The sequence below is a fragment of the Anas acuta genome, chromosome 24, assembly GCF_963932015.1.
Source record: "Anas acuta chromosome 24, bAnaAcu1.1, whole genome shotgun sequence".
NCBI lineage: Eukaryota > Metazoa > Chordata > Aves > Anseriformes > Anatidae > Anas > Anas acuta.
The window spans coordinates 7,373,007-7,392,282 of NC_089002.1; the positions used below are offsets into that span (position 1 = coordinate 7,373,007).

Below are 19,276 nucleotides of genomic sequence, written 5' to 3' on the forward strand. Positions count from 1 at the left end.
TTGCCAATTCAGAACAGTTTAATGATTTTTTTTCTTTTTCTATACATAAAATGTAGTAAAGAAAGTCAAATTTAGGTAACTGGATCAACACAGAAGATCAGTTATTCACAATACCGCTTAAATGAGATGATAAAAGCAATGACCCAACACACACTTAGGTTCACACAAAGAGGGGATTTCAGGAACGTTGCTTACAGTTTACACTGTAGTTCAGCATCAAGATAAGATACAGTAACTGTATTGGTCCAGTCCTGCAGAACATTTTACTAAGCAGTCTCATCTGTACATGGAAAATATCAAATCTGCTTCTCTTCAACATTCATTCACCTCTATCTGAGACCAGGACAAGCATGTCCCCTCCATCAGGGAAAAAAAAGGAAACAGAAAATAATCAAGGAAAAAAAAAAAAACACCAAAAATTCACGATACAGTTTTTCCCCTTTTGATGCCTTTCTGTACAAGTGTGGTTTATTTTTTATTTTTATTTTTTTTTGTAGTCTAATACTGTTTAAAAAGCTACCAGCTTCTTCAAGATGGCCACTGTAGGCATGGTAATATTCCAGGAACACTTAAGTAACAGTTTTTACAATAAATTTAAGGTCCACTTTAGATTACTTTATATGCACTGGTCTCTCATCTGATTTTAGGCGTTTTCTACGTGGTTGTATAAAATCTTCATCGGAGTCCTCAGTTATTTCACCATCATCCTCTTCCTGCTCAAATTCAGGCAAAGGCTGGAAGGTCCTGTCTGGGTAGATCTCTGTAAGTTTATCTTCAAAGTATAATGCAACTGCCTTCCCTGCCTGTGCTACTTCTGAATCAGCCTGTAAATAAAAGAAGACAGGAATATTCACCTGTTGGAAATGCACATCCCTTCACCAAGTGTGCATGGTCTGAAACGCTTACCTTCAAATTAATCTCTTGTGTTTCTGCATAAACTTGAACAACTTTCATCATCTAAAAAGGATACCAGAGTCAAAAAAAATGAAATTATAATCCTTTCTAAAGTTATGAGATTGCATAGGCTTGGATGACTAAAGTCAGCCATAACAAGAAAACAGTTTGTTATGGACTACACCTCTTTAGTTCTCAAACTTAGTTGAAGCAGGTATAAAACAGTCTTAAGAGGGCGACATGAGGTAAACAAACCTTTGACAAAACACATAACTTCTGTACAAATAAGTGGCTCCCAGTCATTTTAATAATTGCACTCTACTCATGACTGTTTCCTCCATCACAAAGTTGCCCATACATTATTGTGGAAAAGCCTCACTTCAATTTTAACGTTTAAGTGTTCCACGAGACTACCTTCCTGGGGGGCATACCACTTTGATTTCTGTTTTTTAAGTGAATATGGCTTAGAGGCACTAGACCCAATATTGTTATAAGAGGTCAAGGTGACTCATCCTTTGCCATTAGCCAGCATTTCAAACAGCAAGACAAGTCTGAAACACCTTTTTTAAACACATCCATCAGTCCTTGCTCCCTTGTTTTACTCTTGTCCCTAAGAGCTGCAGCATGTTTTCCTCTACAGTAGATGCTTCATTAATTCCCTTGATTGAGAAGTTCACATAATTGCAACTTCTTCCACAGTGCTCAATAACCTCCACCTAATACAGAGACATAAGGGAGTCGGGGTGTCAAAGTCCCAAACACTTGTGAACAATTACAGCGTACAGCATCACAGTTCTAAGAAGTATTTAACCTCGATCTTTACTAGTGTACTCAGGAAGCAGTTGAGATTTTATATGTATACTTGCATACCTCAATTTACCACTTCACAGAGCCAGAAACATATTCCCAAACGTTGTAAAACTCAGATAACATTTTACAGAAAAATACTGGCCATGCCATTCCTTAAAATGTCTTCTCTGCAGGGCTTTTTGTGGCCTTACTTTAAGGCATCTCAGAAATGCCTATCTTACCTCAGTGACTACTGTTTCAGCACATCACCATAAATGTTTCTGATATTCAGAGTATCTTTCCTTTGCTCCACCTAATAGTAACACCTACATAGTGCACCTCTAAAATTCACATTCTACAGGTAAGGTCCAAATATTTCTGTATCAGATGAGTTCATTGCAAAATAAGTCAACTTTTCACATTCATCAGAAATATGACTCCATACAGAAGTTATCTACTGAAAACTAATTTTTATGAGAGCCCAACTACCCATGAGCTAAAGCACTACGCTTAACACTAGGAATAATGAAAAAATGCTTTTCTGGATTCAGCCTACATGAGGCATTAGAACCAGTAGAATATTTGTCAAAAAAGTTAGTTTTCCTCAGTAAGGGAAATTTCCTTAATAAATAAGATCTACTGTATTTCATGAGTTTAAGAACAATAACCTATATAGTTTGAGACAGTTTTAAGGATTCAATCTCCCCATCTAGCTGAAAAGGAGAGTTAGTTCTGTAACTATATTGTATTATATTTTTTAAGTGTCTGATTCAGCATCTGCTCTATAAGCAGAAATTTTCAACTGGAAGTACAGCTTCTACTTGGAGAAGCTGCAGAACTGCGCTGAAATAAATCTTAATCTAAAGAAAAAAATGTATACAGATTGGAAGTTAACGTACTTCATTAAACCTTTCACAGTTCTTGAAGATCAACCGGACATCTGCCACAAAATCCTCAGGAGTCTGGTAATGTTGGGAATGCTTCTTTTGTAGTTTCTTTTTAACTGTAGATAAATCCATTGGTTTCTTTATAATTTTATAGTAGTTTGGTATCTGTAAAAAATGAACAATGACTTGTCACTAAAATGACTGCATAGTTCAGAGAAGCAATTAATTTCTTCTCAAAATATCAACCAGCTGGTATTTTCACACACAGTATGCACATTCAGTAAGTGGGAACAATTTCCTTTCCTCGTACTTTTTAAGAACTTCCTCCCAAATCTCACTGTCATAGCATAACAATGCTTTTCAGTACACTTATTTCTCTTACAGCTGAAAACAGAAGAGCCAAAAAAGTTTCTTACATCCTTTCATTTAAAAGACTGTAAAAAAAAAAAAAAAAAGTTCTCCAAAAGCCTCTTGTAACATTTTAAATTTCATTGCTATCCTGACTCATCCTTTTTCAATTCAATAATTGCTAACTGAACGTTTTCAATATATAGGCTTAAGACTGAGACTAGAACATCTGTGTGATCAGCTTCTGCATATTTCAGCATCATGAAATTCTGAATGACCTGCTTCAAGTAAAAGCAGCCAGTTCCTTCCCAAACTCTATTCTAGCATTTATAGAGATGTTATACAAAAAAAGAAATCACAAACTATTTTTAAGTGGACTCACCGAGGCTGGGACTGGCTCTTGAAATTCAATGCTCAGCTCATGACAATACAGGTAAAGCAGGAGACGTTCACATTTCTTACAAAGAAATAAACAGCTTCATGTTAACATCCTAAATTTATCTTCAGCCCATAGGTCTATATTTCCACATTATAAATGCTTTTGTATTTTGTACTAGAAAATTTCAATAGTCTTCAAAAGTTTATAAATAAATATGTGAAAGTCCTTATGAGGGCATTGAGGGGTGGGGCACGAAGGAGTGGAACAACACCTTACTGTTCACATAGCAGAAATATACTCCTTTTTTGCTTTCTTCTTCCAGACAAACAAACAAAAGTCTTGGGCTAAAATAAACATGTGGAGGCACACTAATAAACAGTCAATTTTATTTTATTTATTTTTTAAAAAAACAGAACAACCCACAATTGCATTTGTCCAAGCAACTGGAAGTTACAAGAAGGGACTAAGTTGCAGAATTATTATTTTCCCCACAAGATAAAATTTAATAATTTGAAACCAACTACAGTGTTCCTATGAATTCCCTGTTCAAATGTTTGTCTTTCCGTTGCTTATAATTCCTTTGGATTAATTTGATTTGTTAATGCTCTAAACGCTTTATGCACAGGCTCATTGATAAATCTAAAAATAATTCTGTCAAAGTCATTATACCTTCCACAAGAACGTACCTCTCACAGTATAAATTTAACATATCAAACTTACATAGCTATTTGTACGGAGACTGTATCAATGTTAATGTAAAGTCTACTTAAGAACATCACAGAGATTAATGCACGTTAAAGGATGCATTTAAATACAGTATGTATGTTTACATGCAAGCTTTAGCAGTTCCAACGTAATGGAGCACTTCCACACAATCACCAAGGCCTAATCACGTGGCCACAGCAAGACACTCTCATTACTCTTTTTTTTTTTTTTTCTCTCTAAACGCACAGCTCTAATTAATTTGCTGCAGCCAAAGCAAAAAACATCTTCAAGAAACAGTGGGGGACTGGTCGTGTCAGAATGCACTTACATACCCTTTGGTCCACAGGACTCAGGCCTTGTGCTGTTTTCCCTTTCTTGCTGTGTTGCGAATTGTCACAGTCATATTCTACTTCTGGTTTGCTCAGATCTCTGCAAAATGTACATATCCACTCTCCACTAAACAGAAAAAAAAAAGAAAAAAACAACACACAAAACAGTATTACTCCAGGCATCCAGGGACAAGGTCTCATCAGTGCCAGCTACAAAGATTTTTTCATTAGCTCTTACAAATTCACATTGTACAATATCAAAGACTTGGATATATTTAAAGATAAGGGTTAACCCATAGTGCTCAAGGTAAATCTAACAGTCAAGGCCATTTTGCCTGCCCTCGTATTCCTCTCCCAAATATGCTCAGATACTTCACAATACCTTCCTCACCATAACTTTAAAAATCAACTTTACGTAACAGAACACTTTGAGAGACTGTATGTTTTTCAAACAAACATTAATCAGTCACTTGCAAAACGATCCAGGCGTATCTTTAAAATGCAAGTTTTTTACTGACAAAAAGTCTCGCAGAATTAACAGATCTTGAGGAGTACCAGAATATCATTTGACGTTCTGATGTTGAAATCTACCATTTGAATGAGACCACAGAGCTGTTCTCAGGAACCAATACACTGTTTCTGGTACCTTGGAAAACTGAGGAGTGTTGGTACATGACAAGTTAGATGAAACACTTTTGGGCACTTTTCACAACATAATAGATCCCCTCCATTTTGGCATACTGCACACCAGTCTTCATTTGGATCATCATCTTTATTATTGCCTTCTCCTCCAATTCTAGCTGATCGATGCATTAGACTCCGCACTGGGGATTTTCCATTTAGAAGGCTATGTCCAGACTGCTTGCAACTTTCACTTAAATCTCCAGGTTCAGTTTTTACATGGTTTTCAAAACTTCCTAATGCTTCCAATTCACTCTCCAGATGCAAGTTAGTGGATAGTGGTGGTGTCAAGCTGCTCTCAGGACTGCTAAGCTGAAATGAAAGTAGCACATGAAAATCTAAGAGTCAGTTTAACAAGGGAATCTTTCTTCTTATATTGCAAGCTAAACATCAGTCACCATTTAAAAAGTACTATATGCATTTCCCAAAATAAGCGGCAAATCATTCTGAAGAGCAGAGTTGCATACAGTATTGAAAACTAATTTTTCCTAAGTCTATCCTTTCAAGGACAAGACTTATTCCTACTAAAATATGGCATAATAGACTTTCAATCCTAACATACCAATAAATTGTTAAAAATATATATCTCCACTTTCATTAGGAAAAATCCTCAAATCCTTCACCCTGCTGCCACTACACAATCTTATTAAAAGGAAGTGTAGCTGGGAAACATCGAAATATTCATTTGCGGAAATGTTTTATTTATTTTGACATAAGAACTCTTGACTGATTGGAAGACTTCTCTATAATTACATACATATGAATGCCCAGGAACTCGTACTAACAATGGCTTACTTGCTGATTTTATTAAAGATTAAAAGCAGCAAACACCCTACACACTTGCTGGGGGTATTTCATTTCAATAGCTGAAGATAAATCTTACGTGGCACTCTATCCCATGTCTGGCAGTGCATGGTATCAGTGGATAAAATAAAAAGTCATAAACAAACGCCAAACCTATTAAGTCCTAACTTTTCTACTGAAGTACTCTCAATGAGAACTACCTACCAAACTACATGAAACTTGGAAGGACTGCTTCTTTTGCATCCACATCACTAGGTCCAGTCCTGTCCAAATCATCTGTCATTATTTAATGTTTTTCTGTTCAACATAAGCCAGCAAGCAATTATGCAAGTCCTGATGCCAGCTTATTGGTACTTAAGTCAAAAATCCCTAATACAGAGCCTTAGTAGTGCTACAAAAACAGCTCACCACTTAAGCTTGCCCACACTTAAAGTTCAGACATACTGCCAGAGAGCAAAATACCTCTCAGTCTTCTGGGCTGTTAACAGAATACAATGCTTAAGAGTAAAATTGCTTTATGATTTCAGAATTCTACATGTTTGGTAGGAATACCATAAAATACCATTTCAAAAACTAACTTTACCATGCAAGCACTCCTTCTGCCATCCTCCGTTTTCTCCTGTTTTACTGTTCCTGAGAAGCTGCATATCTCTTCCTCTGTCCCTGGTTCTTGCTTGACTTTCACTTGGTCAGACTTGAAGTTAACACTAGTTTTCTCAGCTGTTCTGCCCGAGGAGCCACAGCTAGAAAGCACATAAATAAGAGGAAAATTCATTATAACAAAGACATTTAAGTTAACATTTCTTAAAAGATTTCAAAGGCAAAGCACATAGCAACTTTTATAAGAGTAAAAGCTCATGTTATGAGACAGCAGAGAACTGTATTAAAGGAAAAAAATAAAACACTCCTTCCTTTAAGCATTCTTCAATTACTGGATCACAAATCCCTATTTGACTTCTTGCCGATTTTTTTTTTTTTTTTTTTTTTTTAATTCTTCATGTCTGATTTTTCAGCCTCACAGCACTGACATGACATACCTTCCTCTGCTACCTGTGCTGGAGGTACTAGGTGGCCTCACAGGAGTGTGGGAGTTGGACAAGCCTGAAAAGAAAAAATGTAGAACTTAACTTAGTACAAAATTACATTCTGCACTAAAAAAAATAATTGGTATTCATTAATGCCAGAAGTGCTGCTGGAATATCCTAATAATTCAAACGACTCAGCTGCCCTCTCAGTCATTTGATTAAAACAAAGGTCTAGCACACTGCATTAAATATAAGCAGAGACAACACACTGTTAATGTTGCCCTAATTATTTCACCTATTCCAAGCAGTACTACAGGCCACAGATGATTAAGTTCTCAAATTTTATCCATTGACACCCACCAATAATATCAAGAAATGCAGACCAAAAAAAAACCAGAAAAACTCAAAAGACAGAGAGTTTTGCATGCAGGTGTTGAGAAATACAAGTTCCATTGCTGCAACCAATCATTCATAAAATCTTCCAATAATCTTGAAGAGGGAAGATTAACGGAAACATGCCTATCAAATGACTGAAAACTGCCTCTTAACTCATGGGAATGGACATTTGCAATGTTTCTGTAACTCAGCATTATGTATTGGTGACTTAATTTGTTCATGTGCATAACAAGAGTTCTATTCTCAATTGAGCTGTACTTACAATGACCTTGTTTAGATGACTGTTGAGTATAGGAACTTCTGTGACTAATAAAGTATTTGCTGATATTCAACAAACTTATTTAAATGGTCTGAGCAGTCATCACTTGGAGGCAATAACTGAACTACATCCATAATATCCATAACTGAACTACATGCACAAAAAATGGATTGCAGTAATGTAAGACAAAAAATATAGCACAGATAGATCAGTCTGTACACATACCTGGAATACTGCCTTCATATGCTGGCAGTTTGTTACTAGAAAGATATTTCTGAAGGAGCATAAAATTTAAGTTTCCAGGACTTATTTCTGAGCAAAGTATTTTTTAAACTAACAAAATATCACTTTTTTTTGTGTCATGAAGTAGTAGGTTATTTTCATATTTATTTTCTTAAATTCTGGAAATACCCATTGCTTTCTAGAATCACTAGAAATACCTATCGCATTTACCTGATGACCCTGGAGATAGAGCTGAAGGCCCTGGGGAGGGATTCATTGTACTTGTAGGTTGCGGGGGTAGGTGGCTGCCTGTGATATATCTACTTAAAAGGTTATCCAAACTACTTGAACCAGCATCTTCAAGCTAGAAAACAAAAACAAGAGTCTGAGTCAGAGAAGCCTAATTAAACTTTGTTAATAGTTTCACATCTTTACACTGTGATCATTATCTTCAACAGAATTATTCAGTATTTCCTCAAGGACTCAGGGCACCAACACTTTTATTTTAATCAGTTCTATACAGAGATCAATCTTTCAAAAATATAGAACCCCCCAGTCAGAAGCTTAATGTAAGATTTTGAAAAGCTTATGATTGTTTGAATTATTCCAGCATGGTCATAGGCTACACTTACTTTGGGCTATTCCAGACTTGTTTGGTTCCCAGATGTTCAGTGCATTAGTCACACAAACTAACAGATTACTAATTTTGCAAGAGTTATTCCATAATTACGATATTAAGGGAAACCATAAACTTGTTTTTCTTCCTTAGCATGATGTGAAATCTCTCCCCACCATTCCCTTTTTACATCAATTTTAGTATCTACTGGAAACAAGGAAACAGGTACCCTGTTACTTTGACTACGTAAAAACACCAGATAGATGACAGCATAATTCTGAATAATGTCTTCATATGAATTGGTCATAACCAGTCATGTTGTAACCATAACCAGTTATAGTTGTGTTTTATTCTAATGACTAAAGAGAGCTTCAGGACTATAGATCAATCACATTCAGAGATATGATCCTTTCTGTTTGCTCTTCTTACATTAGCAAATTACCTGCAGCTTCATCAAAAAAAGAATAACCCTTCAACACAACTCTTTTAGATTAAGAGTTACAAAATTGTTGGTATTACAGAAGACCAGCTGCTTTGATAAAATTTTAGTTTTGTTTCTAAGGTGATTGTGTCCCTGAATGTGATCAAGCATCCTGTGTTTTATGTGGGAACAGTGTTGGAACTTGGAATTTCAATATAAACATCACATTCCCGAAATTAAGCCATCTTCCTCTCACCTGGCCTACAAAACACTCCTGCAGAAAACTTACTGTTTTTACTTTCTGACTCCACCTGTAGATAACATTAGGCTTCTGACCTCTTCAAATTAACTTGACTTAATCAACATCTACCTCACCTTGTGTGCAGTACTACCCAGTATCTCTCTGTGAAAAGAGCATGAGGCACACTGCACTTCCAAGTCAGTGAGTACCAAACTACTGTGCTGGTAAAGTGAAAACTACAGAGGCAGCAGCTGTCACACACTGAATTTCCAGACAGACACTACAACCACAGTTCAGGATCAATCACTGAGGCCAGTCTAAGTGTTCCACTGCATCTTCTAGCATACAAAGTTAATGCCAATGCTGGCCTCTTAAAAATACAAGGAACTAATTACAGCCACCCTAGTGGGGTACAGGGGAAACATGAAGAGAAAGCAGAGGAGTAGGACACCTATTTGCAGTACTTCCTGCATTTGATTGTAACATTTAGGAACTCTCCACATCACAAATCAGTGACAGGCAACTTTAATACTGAGTAAATCACCATTCAGAGCATTCAACATACAAAACTGTTCAACTATTCTAGTGGTATTTTCCCACATGACAGACCTGTGGAAGAAAGGGAGTAAACACAGTACTTGGAATTCACTAATCTAAGTAACAATTTTACTGTAAAACAGCCATTAAATACTACCCATCACAGGCCAAGCAGGTCAGCCCTACATAATTAAGATAGCTGCATGCCCATGGCCAGGGCTGGAGATTTTAATTCTTCTACTCTAAATGATAACTGAACAATTCCACAAATACTGATAAACAAATAAAAAAGATACAGAAAGTAAGGCAGGTCATTGCTTCACCTACAGCCTAATTGTCTGGTTTTCTCCACTGACCTGGATGGGTGGGATATCTGGCAGGGAAGGTAAATTCTCCGGATTTGTTACAGAAGGAATGAGTTCAATTGCTGTAACAGACGGACTTGTTGGACCACGGTTTGCAGTTGCCATTGTTGCAGTAGTGGGACTAGTTGGATTAATAGTGTTGTTGTGCACAGAAACAACTGGAAATGGCCCCGCATGTCCAGGGTTAGAATGCTGTAGGAAAAGAGAAGAGACCACCACTGCATTAGAGACAAATTGTATAGCCATTCTGCAAGTAAAATTGCAACATGTACATTATATGATTGTCCTCAACAAAAATGGTGGGTAGGGGAGGGATATAAATCCACATTCTATCAACATAACCCGATAGCACTGAATGCAAAGCCAACTGCTGTATATATTTACTTGGAAAGGAAAAAGAAACAAAAAACAAAAAACACACACACAGAACTTTATATGGCTAGATATTTAAATACACAGTACAGATTTTTCGTGATCTTATATCAAATTATTTTCATATACAGTTATATTTTCTTAAAGCAATGACTTCATCCAAAGACAACTTTAGAGTCCATATGTCTATGTACAAAAGAGTATATGCTCCAAGTTTTAAAAAGTCATTTTGGTTTTCCAGTCATGTTAACATTGGCAATAATTTTTGTTTTTAATGATATGCAGAGCTTGGCATCGTGCTTCAGGTTTGAATTTAAAAACACTTTAGATATTGGTTTCATTAAAAAACTCTAAATTACATCACATTCAATTTCACTATTGCTGACTATTCTTTAAGAAACCCAGAAACTGAATGCCACTAAAAGCGAAAAATGGAAATGTTTTGTTTCCCAGAACTAAAATGCAATACATTTTAGTGACAGAACGAAAATTCATTTAATTTTTCATGTTTACGTTTTCTTACATTCAGCAGCAAAAACGTCACAGTACAGTATGCAACATGGCAAAGCATATAAATGTGTGTAGCTGTGAGTTGTGTTACAGATAAACACATTTAAAGCTGGAGGTATCATCTATTGTAATGAAAGTTTGGCACAATGGCACAAATGAAGCGTGTACACAGGATATACTTGTCTTTGAAGGTGAGGTTGCATCATGGAGTATTGTGGTCCATTGTGGCGTGGTATTCCTGGTATACGAGCAGCATTCTGAGCCATTCTCATCTGATGTGCTTGGAAAGCCCCACAGTTCATGTTACCCCTCTGCATGGTCTGCATGCTGATCAACCTGGGAGGCTGCAAGGGTTTTTGTTTTTTAAAATTTTTGCTTTTAACATGGAAAAAAGAAGCCAATCTCTTTCCACAGAAGTAGGTTTACTAGATACATAACACCAAGAAAAGCCAATAGCTCTCATATTTAAAGCATGTCAAATTTCAAAAGATTTTCATGTTTATAAACTGATTTGTTTTGAAAGTCTTGGTATTATGGTCTAATGTGAAATAACAGCATACAAGAAACTTGCCTGCTGCTGTAAGATTTGAGGACCTGTCTGTCTGGGAACTGACCCAGATGGCTGTCCCATCCTCATCTGCTGCAGTTGCTGATGTTTTTGTGCGTACACCTGTTGCTGCATATGCTGAAGTCGAAGCTGTGCTAGGTTAATTTGTCCTGGAGTTTTGTTGACATGATTTGTTCCTGGAGGAGCTTGTCCAACCACTACATTGGGAGTGTAACTAGGAGTTGGTTTATTTTCAATAACAAGGTTACCTAAGGAATAAAACAAAATAGAAGTAGTGAACAGTTTGATCTCCATTATCATCCAAAGGTCAATAAACGCAGAACAGTCAGACGTTTCTAACTGATTTTTTGACAGCTGCAGTAACAAGGCAGTTTAAGTTTGAATTTTCTTATTAAGTCTCCATAACCATACACGAGAGAGAAGCAAAAAGAAAACCCAGAGAATAAGTTACAGAACTAAAAATATGACATGTGAGGAAAGACTGAAAGAACTGTAATTGCAAAGCTTCATAAACAGACATGACTGTTCTTCATGTTCACCACAATCACACAAGACAAGAGACATAATCTTAAAAACAAAACAAAACAAAAAAAAAAACAACACATTCAGCATAAAGTTTCTGTAAGTATGGAAGCAAAAACTGGGAAACGATATCAAGGGAGAAGAGTGTCCCATCACTGCATGACTCTAAGAACAGGATATACTACCAGCATAACACAAAATACTGCTAAAACTGGGTACTGCCTTGATACAGTTGGATGGATCATATTCCCTCTACATATGTCTAATCCCATTTTTAAAAGGCAAGGGCAAAATTATGATTTTTGACTTTGAACATATACTCATTGGAATCCGCATGTAGCTTTTTAACAAGGCAGGTAGTTTCTATATTACTTCCTATATAAGCTTTTTTTTTTCTGCCTGGTTTCTAGCCAAACATTTGATGCTCTGTTCTTGAAAGCACTGCTTTTTCCTTCTTGATTAATCCCCAAGACTAACAACACTCAAAAATTGCTTGAGCAACTGGCCACAAAGGAACAGCATCAATTTTAAAACATTATTGACATGATGAAAAGTTTATCGTGAACATAAACCTCCTCGACTAAGGACAGAAACAGCAAATCTGGCTAGTGGACTTTGAGCAAGAACTGAATACACACAAAAGCATCAGGAAAGTATCAGAAAGGTGATATTTTAATCAAATTTTCTACTAGAATTTTCAGGAACAGAAAACAGATGCTAATAAATACTTCTGTCTCACTGTACTCTCCCCACTCTAGTTCACCTTTTCTTTCATTCAAAACCTGTTCTCTGAAAACTATAAATAATAGTGGGATTCATATGAAAAAAACAAACTGATATTAAATTGCTGCAGGATAAGTGGATAATAAAGAGGCTAACATATTAAGTACCTTACATTGTCACAAGAGCACATGTGTTACTGCATCTAACAGCAGTCAGCTATGTGCAGTAATCATAACTGCATGTTCAGTGATCCCAGCTGTCACTAAGCACTCATGCAGAACAACCCCTCCAAGCTCCTCCCTCTCTTCAAAAATATTATACATTCCCAAGGCAGTTAATGCTTTAGGGAAAAGAAGGAATAAACAGGTATACTGGGAAAAACTACCAAATATACAAAAAGTTACAGCTATGGTGCTGTAACTTACTGCTGTGGGAACTGCAAGAAACAGCACACATGAACAGAAGCCATTTCTCATTTTAAAGCTTTCTTTTTTTCTTTACCTTTATAATTGTGTCAGAAATCTTAGAACACAAAACTAATTAAACATTGCTTCTGAATTCACTTACCTTTCCAGCAATAACATGGACTGGCTTGGTACTCAAGACCCTATCAACTGTCCTAATTATGTTTGTTCACACAACTTCCAACACATTTGTACATAACCCACATGCAGATAAATATGAAGCTCACATTGGCAAAACTGATTCTATTTACTTCCAAAAATGCTCCTTTCAGAAACTGAAGCACTCATTTAGCACAAGCATATTACACTAACCATTAGAACGACCTTAAAAAGAGGATGGAAAAGGGCCATTTCTAGAACCATTCCTATTGGGAACCAAAAATGCTGTAGAAGAAGCTTTGGTAATAGGAGAGAGCAAGACAAGGAGGGTAATCAGGACTATATGGATAATGATACAGATAACATCAAGAGAGTTTTGCTCTTCTGCATTAAGAGATGCACTGCACTCCAACTCATTCATATTTGATGAGCACCTCTAACTCAATATAGTTTTTCAAGTAACAGAGAGTGAACAGTCAGAATTTTCTCACCTAAATTGACGACATTCTTTGCCCAGAATGTAGGGTCACAATGGAACCGTATTGCTCCATTGGCAGCTGGGACAGGATCGCAACGTGCCTTTAAAATATGACGTAACTGGAACGTTATCTAATGGAAAGCAAAAACAAGACTGTTGATTACAACGAAATAAAGAATGAGAATGTTAAGAGTGCCCTTGCCCAGCAAGTTTAGACTTCTCAGTCACCAACAAGGACTAGTCATGTGTTTTGTTAGTAGCCTAAAAAAGACACTCAGTTTACCACAAAAACCATAAACCATACGACTAATTTTTTTATTTTTTTTTTTAACTGTATCCAAAGGATTATGAAAGTACTTTTACAAATTTTCTGCAATGACTCAAGTGAAACACTGAGGTGCCTTTACAGAGCTTTACCTCACTCCTACAATAAAACTGTTATGTCCTTAATTTACACATGAAACATGTACAATTGGGGAAATATATTCCATTGTTATAGGAGTGTTCTTTTTGTTTTTTAAATGATGTTCAAACAAGTCATTTTCTCTTCCTTGGATATAATCTAGTGAAGCTACATGATACTTCTTTTGAGTAAGCATTCTCTGTACCGTACAAGTTGAAGAATGTTTCCTTACCAGTCGTTTACTGTACAGTAAAGCAGTACTGCTGCCACTTGCAATAGCCCAATTAGTAAAGTTCATCACATGCTTCACTTGTCGCGAAAGACCGGTGATGTCATTCTGTTGTTGTATTAACTTCATCTGTCTCTCCTTTGTTACATTCTATGAAGAGATAAAAACTTTATTACAATGAAGACTCCAGATTAAGAGGGAAATATAAACCACTTTTACAGTTCTCCCAGCATAACAGAAAAATGTCACAAGCAAATTAACTTATACTAAAGCTTATATTCAGAGTAGCTAAAACCATCAGGTAATAATGCTCTATTATTTCAATCTATCATTCTTCCTATACGTATCAAAGTGCAGGGAAAAGAGTGGGCTCAAGTAAGAACCTCTGCTTTATCCCAAGAAAGTTTCAACTAATATAAAATGAGATCAGTTCCCTCGTCCTCATATTGCCAGGGTCATGGCAGCATGACAGAGAACTGGGGAGTGACCCAGACTAGGACCCAGCAAGTGCCAGCTCAGTACTGGGTGATGCCCTGGCATTCCTGCAATTGCCACCACAAGAGCTGCAGAAAGAGACAGCAACAGAGGTGGCCAGGCACTCTGAACACCAGCCCCCTATCCCAACCAGAAAAATGCCATTTAATACCTCCTCAACACAGCAGATAAACTTAGCAGCCTCACTTCTGAGAAATACTCAACCTTTGATAATCTGCCAGCTGAAAATCTCATGGAAAATTTCACTTCCATTCAACTTCCATAAACTTCCAAGAACACATCATTCACAGGCAATATTAGTATTGCAAAACCTGCACTCACACCAAACAGTTTTCAAATATGGAATGAGAGTTCTCAACAGGGGATTGGGAACAATGAATCAACACTATTACTTTTATTACTGACTGTACCTCAAGGTGCTGTAAGAGAGATTTTCCCTTTTTATTGATTTCATTGATGAGCGTGAATATGGCCACTTTGATTTCCTGTTCTACTCGTTTGTTAGTTTCATTTACTTCTTTTATCCTAAAAAAGAGAAAAGCATTGTCAGGCGCTTTATACTATGCCTCCTGCTACTAACCACCACAGCCATCTTCCCACAACATTTCAAAGAAAACTAGCATCTCACCTGCACTTGGCTCAGCATATAATCATAACCTTTATATAATCCAATCATATTCTGCAGAAATTCACTGAATTCTCAGCGAAGCCAGAAAATCTTCGCCATAGGCAGAAAACATTACAATGTAATAGTTATAGTTAATCATTTTAGATTATTTACCTGTTCTGAACTTGGGCAGCTGCAAAATTTACATAATTCTTCTTCTCAAGAAGTTTGGCCAACAGGTTCTCGATTGCACCCTTCTGATTCTGGAAAGCTTCTTCTAGAAACTGATACCTTTTCACATGCAAAAGAAGATCTCAGTTACCAAGGAGCAATGTGCTGAAGACAAGGATTCCTAATTTAGATGTAAAGCTATTAGCTCCCATGCAAATTTTGAAAAAAATATGACTGAAATTAGAAAAAAATCAGATTACATGTATCCAGATCAATTTGCAAAATGTTTCAGTACCAATAAAATCTTCTGTTAATGTCCAGAAGACTGGATCTCTGTGGGTCACTTCTTAATTTCATCTACACATGGAGGCAACACACTGCATCATTTCCACAAGATATCAAGCTATGGAAGACCAGCTAAGAGAGGTATCAGAATCTTTAGAGTCTGACAAATGATTTTGGTAACAGTAGATGAGGAAAATGCAGTAATAGCTTTAAAGTTATATTCTTTCATTAAACAAAAACAGCCAAAAAATAAGCATACATTTATACCAAAAAAAAAAAAAAATCCGATCCCAAGAAAGGTTTTTCACTTGATATAATACTGCTCAAATTTGACTAAAGTAGTTTAATTTGAAAAAAAAAATCCTATTAAATTTTTTTTTTGTAAAAGGTACTTCCAAGTGAGGAACATTTTGTTCACTTCCATGCACAACCAAACAGCTACTGCTTCCAGGGTGCTTCTTTAAGGTATTATTTTACCTTAAAACAGTGCAAGTAGCTACAACACGAGAAATTCATGAAAACACATTTTCCTAACACACATCACAAGATGAATTAACAATGCAACAGAAACAAAATGGCTAGGTTGAAAATGACAGGGGGGAATTAAGCAGCTCCAAGAGTTTCAATTCTTTCTTGTCAACTGTGTAACTATCAAGATTCCCCCCAGTAGCCAGGATTCCTACCAGTTATTTGCCAATTCTTGTCTGTAGAGTAAACTTCATGTTCAAGTATAATTTAGTAACAGACAAATGTCCCTTCTTCACTATAGTAAATCTCAACATTTAAATGGGCAGAAAACTCCTACAATAAAAGTGAAGCATCTCATACGTTGAGCAGAAGTAACCTGTGCTTTCTTTGCAACAACTGTTGAAATGGAAGTTGCTATTTTATTTTAAATCAAAATTTATTAAAAAGTAGTATCAAAATCTACAACGTTACAATCTAATATAATGGGAAAAGACTGAATATATGATCAAATTTCTATTAACACTGTTTCTCAGTTCCAAACAGCTCACAGTTATGATAACAGAGCCTTAAGCAGAGGAAACTTTAGAGAAGTCTTGTGACTTCTCTTTAGAGAAGACACAGCTGTGCTCCTGTTCATTTTGTTTGTAGCAGCAAGGGACAGGGTTGAACAATGAGTTTACATTCCTCAGTTTCAATGTTAGAAGCTTACATCTAAGCTTCCAAAGTATGCAAACTGAAAACTACCTACACTAGAGATGAATCCCACTCCATTAGGCTGCTGAAAGCTTGTCAGCTTTCTGCATCACCAGCAATTCTTTCGCTTGAAATTCTGATCATTGTGCCATGTTGCTACTGAAACAGTGATTCAACATCCTCATTTGTTGCAAACTAGTAGGATGTCAAATAAGAAGTAAATAGAAGATTAAAATCAATCATTGTTTCCACTTGGCATGGTTTTCCCTCAGTGATTTGGTGAACTTCATAAAAAGCAGTTTTACTTCAAGACAGAAGCAGTCACCCTAACTACCTGTAATTCAGATAAAAGTTTTTAAAATATTCTTCTACAACAAAGTATGTTAATAGCAAAGCATTGTCTTCTCTTATTGAAAGAATGAATAAGTAGAAAAATTAAAATCCATTTATGGATTATTAATCAGTTAGCATCAAGCACAAGGCATGGTTGCAAAGAAACTAGAAAATGTTAGTTAACAAATCCTAGGAGACCGCACTTTCTAGACAGGAGTGCCTTCAGAATATTTATGATGAAGCCTACAAAAGAACACAGTAGGAATATTTGAATTTAATATTCTAAATGGTACTAATTTTAAAGGTGAAAATTCTCCATTAGGCTGCTCTAGCAGCCTACGAGATTAATCACTGCTCCAGTAAAAAAAAAATAATAAATGGTAAATTCTGTACTGCATCATAATGTCAAGCACCTTTAGAGAAGTGTTACTTGTAGAGCACCTATATAAAGCAGTGCTGCAAGTTGCTGATATGTACTTCCTCCCCTGGTTCTATTATATCACTGCCAAGTGCTTTTTCAAACATATGAGAGTTGCTAAAGAGAAGTAAATTGTAAAGCATCATAAGAGAGGTTCAAACTTTTTTCTAGCAGCAAGAAAAAAGCAAGCTCCTGAGACAAAACCCATACTTTCTTTTTAGTTGGAATGAGGCAACTTTAAACCAACTAAAGCCATTTTTCTTCCATTTTCCCCCCTCTATATTAGAAAAATACATTAATCTATGCTGCAAAACGTATTCCTTCCCTTTACAAAACTCACCCTAAATTGAATGACTACCACATCATTTTTTTTCAAAAAATTACCACATCTGTGACTCACTGTATCATTTTTGCTTTTTTATAGCACTAGGTGTTCAGGGCTCTAACACCTATTTAAGTGTTTTACTTGTGTCCTGAACATAGTGACTGGTGAATGCCAGGCTAGGTAACAGCTTAATCACACCAAATCACCTCAGAGGATGTTGTTTCGAGTCCAGTCCTAAGACACCTGACATAGCTCAGTTTTAAAAGTTTTCAGCACTGCACACAGGTTCTCCTCTGCACGGGATCATTTCAATCTGACAGAGAGTACATACAACAGTATTTAGAGACACTGTTTGAAACCAATGTCATTTTTTCCTCTAAGAAAGCACACCACAGGAAACAAGACATGGTAATGTGAGTACCTGTGTTCTTTGTGTTCCAGTAACTGACAGTCTCTGCATGTCAGCCTGTCACATGTTTCACAGAAAAGTTTTAACTGCTCTTGTTTGTGGACAGGGCAGAAAACAGGACGTTGACCAGATGCTCCCACGGCCTCTGTTTTTAGAAACAAACCATTTTTGCATTTTAAAACAAAACTTAAGACAATATGAAGTGCAAATACTAACTTCCAAGCTAAGTAAGTAACAACCAAGAATTCAAAGACAGTGATAGTCCTGTTCTAATGTTACCGTGAATGTTTTCACTAAAATATTTACAGTGCCAGTGTTTTATAGCTGTTCTCACTTCCGTTGTACTGAGATGGAAGAAGGAATTTCTTTCCCTACCAAAAATATTCAAAAAGACACTGCCACCTGTAAGAACACAAGGCCTGTTTGTACACAATCATTTGGCTTGCGTATACATTTAAAGATTAAATTGCATGCAATATCCCCTTTGACACTCTAAAGGATGGACCAAACCTCTCAAACTTTTATACTATCAAACACCCATAGGTCTTCTATATTATCACTTCAAAATCTTTATAAAGCTCATTAAGTCATATGCAACTGAAGTGATAAATGCAAGGCGACATTATTAACCAGTCTTAGAGTTACTTAAACTCCAACTAAACTGAGTTACTTATCTACTTAATCGCATAGAACTTATTGTCCAAAAAACGGTCATGAATTTACTAAAATACATGGTATTCTATAGCTTTTTTGAGCTTGACCCAGATGAAAGCAGCTTTTGGAAGATAGATCAGGTAAGGTTTAAA

The 19,276-nt window shown here is 36.3% G+C and overlaps 1 protein-coding gene across 4 annotated transcripts in view; it reads right to left on the reverse strand.

Moving 5' to 3' along the window:
• Window positions 1–19,276, reverse strand: part of TRIM33 (tripartite motif containing 33) — a 31,525-nt gene continuing 12,249 nt past the window's right edge. The window contains exons 4-20 of one of the 4 annotated variants that reach the window (XM_068659820.1): window positions 18,483–18,615; window positions 15,543–15,659; window positions 15,172–15,286; window positions 14,270–14,416; window positions 13,648–13,765; window positions 11,352–11,596; window positions 10,960–11,124; window positions 9,890–10,090; window positions 7,950–8,082; window positions 6,854–6,917; window positions 6,400–6,559; window positions 4,978–5,324; window positions 4,335–4,458; window positions 3,301–3,375; window positions 2,583–2,735; window positions 907–957; window positions 1–824 (exon numbers count right to left, since the gene is read on the reverse strand). In XM_068659820.1, the coding sequence (XP_068515921.1) occupies window positions 612–824; window positions 907–957; window positions 2,583–2,735; window positions 3,301–3,375; window positions 4,335–4,458; window positions 4,978–5,324; window positions 6,400–6,559; window positions 6,854–6,917; window positions 7,950–8,082; window positions 9,890–10,090; window positions 10,960–11,124; window positions 11,352–11,596; window positions 13,648–13,765; window positions 14,270–14,416; window positions 15,172–15,286; window positions 15,543–15,659; window positions 18,483–18,615 (2,561 nt within the window). In that variant the 3' untranslated portion in view covers window positions 1–611. The other 3 variants (XM_068659824.1, XM_068659821.1, XM_068659822.1) reach the window with 3 other exon arrangements.